This window comes from Myotis davidii, unplaced genomic scaffold (assembly GCF_000327345.1).
Source record: "Myotis davidii unplaced genomic scaffold, ASM32734v1 scaffold497, whole genome shotgun sequence".
Classification (NCBI taxonomy): domain Eukaryota; kingdom Metazoa; phylum Chordata; class Mammalia; order Chiroptera; family Vespertilionidae; genus Myotis; species Myotis davidii.
The window spans coordinates 4,384,442-4,388,486 of record NW_006288434.1 but is presented as its reverse complement, the minus strand read 5'-3'; the positions used below and the strand labels follow the sequence as shown (position 1 = coordinate 4,388,486).

Here is a 4,045-nt window from a genome sequence, read left to right as displayed (position 1 = left end):
GTGAGTTGTTTTTTATTTGCATTGCCCTAATGACTGATGATGTTTGAATAGCTTTCCATGTGCTACTGGCCATTCACATATTTTGTTTGGTAAAGTGTTTTTCCAATAATTTGCTCATTTTAAAAATGGGTTATCTTCTTCCTGTTGAATTGTAAGAATTCTTTACATATTGTAGACTTAAGTCTTTGGCAGAATATACGGTTTACAAATATTTTCTTTGAGTCCCTGGTTTGTCTTTTCATTTTCTTAATGGGATCTTTTGAAGTACAAAAGTTTTAAAATTTTCTGAAATGCTATTTATCTATTTTTTAAATTTTTATGAATTATATTACATAGTTGATTTATATTGAGTCCTAAGTAGACATGCCTTGCAAGAAATGTTGAAAGTTCCTTAGAGAGAAGGAAAATGATCCAGGTAAAAAACTCAGATCTATATAAAGAAGGGACGAGTGTTAAAAAAGGGGAATAAATGGAGGTAAAATAATGTTTTATTTTTCCTTCTTCTTACTTGACCTAACAGAAAATAGTTTCTTCAAAATAATAATAGCAATAATGCACAGTGATTATAGCTTATGGATTAGTAGAGTGAATTGACAGCAGTGTGATAAGGGACAGGAGGGAGGACTTAGATATACTCTGTTATAAGGTACTTGCACGACCCATGAAGCAGTAGAGTATTATTTGAAAGTTGACTTTTATTAGTTGTAAAGGTATACTGTAAATTCTATGGAAACCGGTAAGAAAATTTTAAAAGGAAGTATAACCGATATGCTGAGAGGAGAGAAAATATAATCACATAAATTACTTAAAACAAAACAAAAGGCAGAAAAAGAGTGGAATACAATGAAAAAAAAAAAAAAAAAAAAAAGAAAAGAACCAAAGGACAAGGGTAACAAATGGAAAACAGACAACTTCTCGGCCACTGTGGGCTGTGGGGTAGCGTGAGAGCAAACTCTAGGAAATACAGAGTCCCAATGCTCCTTAAAAACCTGTGTTAGAAAAAAGGATGGCGCCTACTGGTGCTTTCCCTCTTTAAACTGTCTAACTCTTCAGAGAATTGGAAATGGCCCTTCCCACTGTGAAAACGCTTTCTGAGGCCGTATCCGAGTGGACTCTGACACTTGTCATCCTGTAACCCAGGCCACAGGCCTGGGAGCTTCTGAGTCCAGAAGCCTAGAGATGGTGCAGTCATTTCTGACACATTCGCCTTTCCCTCCGGGGAAGGTAAGGGTGGAGGACTGGGTTCTCTCTGCTACGAGGGTAACTCCAGTCAATCAGAGGGCTTTTCCCTTTGAAGGCTCTTCTCTTGCTACCGTTTATCACAGAGTGGCCTGGGGACCACCCGAGTCAGAATCACCTGGAAAGTCTGCGGAAGAGGGACATTCCTGGTCCTGCCAGAGAACTACTGAGTCGGACCCCGAGAGCGAGCCCAGGAATCTGCGCTGCTGGCAGATGTCACCAGTGCGTCTTACGCACACTGAGGTTTGAGAGCCACTGTTTTAATCTAGGGTTCCTTTAGCGTTGGGGGTAGGGATGGGCTGGGAAGGCTCTTCCCTTTTATGTTTTGGGCCTATTGCTAAGAATATTAGTTCCCTAACCACCTGCTGAATATATCTGCTAATCAAACAGAGTCCTGCTCAAGGATATTTGTTCAAAAATCAGTTGAGGAGCATGATGCATCCTTAAGATCTGTGATAAACATTTTGATTGTCTAACCTAGAGAGTAGCTTTATTCTAAATACGTTTTTAAAAATTTTATAGTCTGTATGTCCTGTGTGCAGAATAGCTGTCATTTTAAAACGGTGGGCGTAAAACAAGCCAAACTTTATTTAGATGGAAGGCTTGCTCTAATGAAGACCATCAAAAAAATCACTGAGCTTCCATGTCAGTTAAATTGGGCTTAAAGAATTCCTGCAAGAGAAAAATAAATGGTTGAAAACATAAGTAGCTATAGACAACATAAATCCAAAGCAAACCAAGAAACCTAACAGAGAGTTGTGATAAGGATAAAAACATTAACATGTGTCAGCACATTCTACATGTGAGGTTGGCCCAAGGAGAGGGGAACTGGGAGAAAGGGGCAGTGGTTAGGATAAACCAGAGAGGAAAAAGATGAGCTGGCTCAGAACATCAAGACCTGCTCATCAAACCCTCCCAAGAGTCAGGACATGAAGGATTTTGAGAAATAAAAAGGTCAGCTGCAAGACAGAAGGTAGGAGAAAGGGGACCTTTACTGGTTCTTCAAGTACTGGGTCAATGGGTCACACGTATACTACATTATGCTACCGTACTACTTCACAGGGGCATCGTTAAACTCTAACATTTGTATCCGAAGTCCTTTTCAGGTTGTACCATTCAGAAGGGGGGCAAAGTGCTCTACCCATACATGTTAGTGGTGTGTGTGTGTGTGTGTGTGTGTGTGTGGCATGCGTGTGCTTATTTGGTGTGTATATATATTTGATGTGCATGTGTGCATGTATTTTTTGTGTGTACATGTATACAGCTGTGAAAGCACATGAGTGTGTATGTCATAGGCGCACGGATACGACTGATCAACTCTCGGTCTATGACTTACCGTGCACCTATCCGCACCAGGGCATACCCTCACAGGCGTACCGTCACTCTGGAAATGGAATGAAATGTTAGATATGCCTTTTCTCCTCAGCGGGGACACACACACACACACACACACACACACACACACACACACACAGAAATTCTCCTAACTTTCAGGGTCAGATCAGTCAGAGGGAGTCAGTCCTCGTCCCCTGCCCTCTCTATTCGGCAAGGCCAGGATGAAGGCAGGGCTCTAACAAGAAGGAAGGAAGAACTGAAGACCTCCTCACAGACTGTCATCCGAAACTCACTCTGGTTGCTTTGGAAAGATAAGGTCTTTTTCAAAGACGCACCTGAAGAATTAGGCTTAACATTTGTAAGAGATACTCCACCTGCACAAAAATAAGAGAAATAAGGGACACGGGGAAGCAATCGTCAGCAAAGTCCTCTAAAATAAACCTGTGATGGAAGATAACAAACAACGTGTAAGCAAAGAGCAAAAATTACCCATGAACAACTTCTTTTCTGTTTCTTCTTGAACTTTAAGAAGAATCCTTTCCTGTTCTAAGGCTTCTATGTACTTCGAGTAGCACCAGGATGGCTAGAAAAATGATTTTCAGAGTGAAAAATTTTAGAAATGTTTGCCCCAGAGAATAAATCGAAGGTGAGATGATAACTTATATCCGCCCCTTCGTTTGAACATCTTATTGCAGCATAACCCATATGATAACATGTGCACATATCACAATTTATTATTATATAAAATTTCACAAGTGGAACTTAACCACTTAACCTTTCAACTGATCACCACAAACTGTTATCAGTCTACCTTACACCATTTTAATAAGGATATTTTGATGGAGTAAAGGCACTTTTTCCTATAGCCTGGACTTAAAATGTTCAATTCCCTCGCCTCAGGTTGGGAGGCTGGTGGGGATGTGAGAAGGATGATTCACTACTTCTCAGTAAAATAATTTCTCAAAACTTTCATAGATTTCTTGACAGCCATTCAGTCACCATTATACATTCAATTTGATTACGAACGTATGTGCTTAGGAAAGATCCAAGTTTTTTGTGGGGTAGTTTTGCCTTTGGATTAATTACAATTCTTCAATTTGTAAAGTTTATCTGAAAGAAATGCATGTGTAGAGCATCCCACACATACTAAATGGCAGTGTGTTATTATTTTAACAATTCCTAGTGTAATTCAGCATCTATACATTAAAGAGCAATAATGAAAATAATAATAACCCTTCCCCTGGCCAGCCATGGCCCCTCCCACCAGCCGGCCCCGCCCATGATCGGCCCCCATCTGGATGAATACATATATACATATACATATATATATGTATATGTGATATATATATATATATATATCAAGTGACCAGAATGACAGAACAACCAGAATGACTGCAATGACTGGTCGCTATGATGTGCACTGCAGTGGCCAACAGCCCTGATCAGGGACCCCAGTGACCCCCCCCCCCCC

At 40.3% G+C, this 4,045-nt stretch overlaps 1 protein-coding gene across 1 annotated transcript in view; it reads right to left on the bottom strand.

The window, feature by feature from the left end:
* Positions 1–2,754: 2,754 nt before the first annotated feature.
* Positions 2,755–4,045, bottom strand: part of RGS22 (regulator of G-protein signaling 22) — an 88,872-nt gene continuing 87,581 nt past the window's right edge. Inside the window, exons 23-24 of the mRNA XM_006760302.2 lie at positions 3,064–3,157; positions 2,755–2,948 (exon numbers count right to left, since the gene is read on the bottom strand). Coding sequence (XP_006760365.1) covers positions 2,755–2,948; positions 3,064–3,157 — 288 coding nt within the window. The remainder of the gene's footprint in view (positions 2,949–3,063; positions 3,158–4,045) is intronic.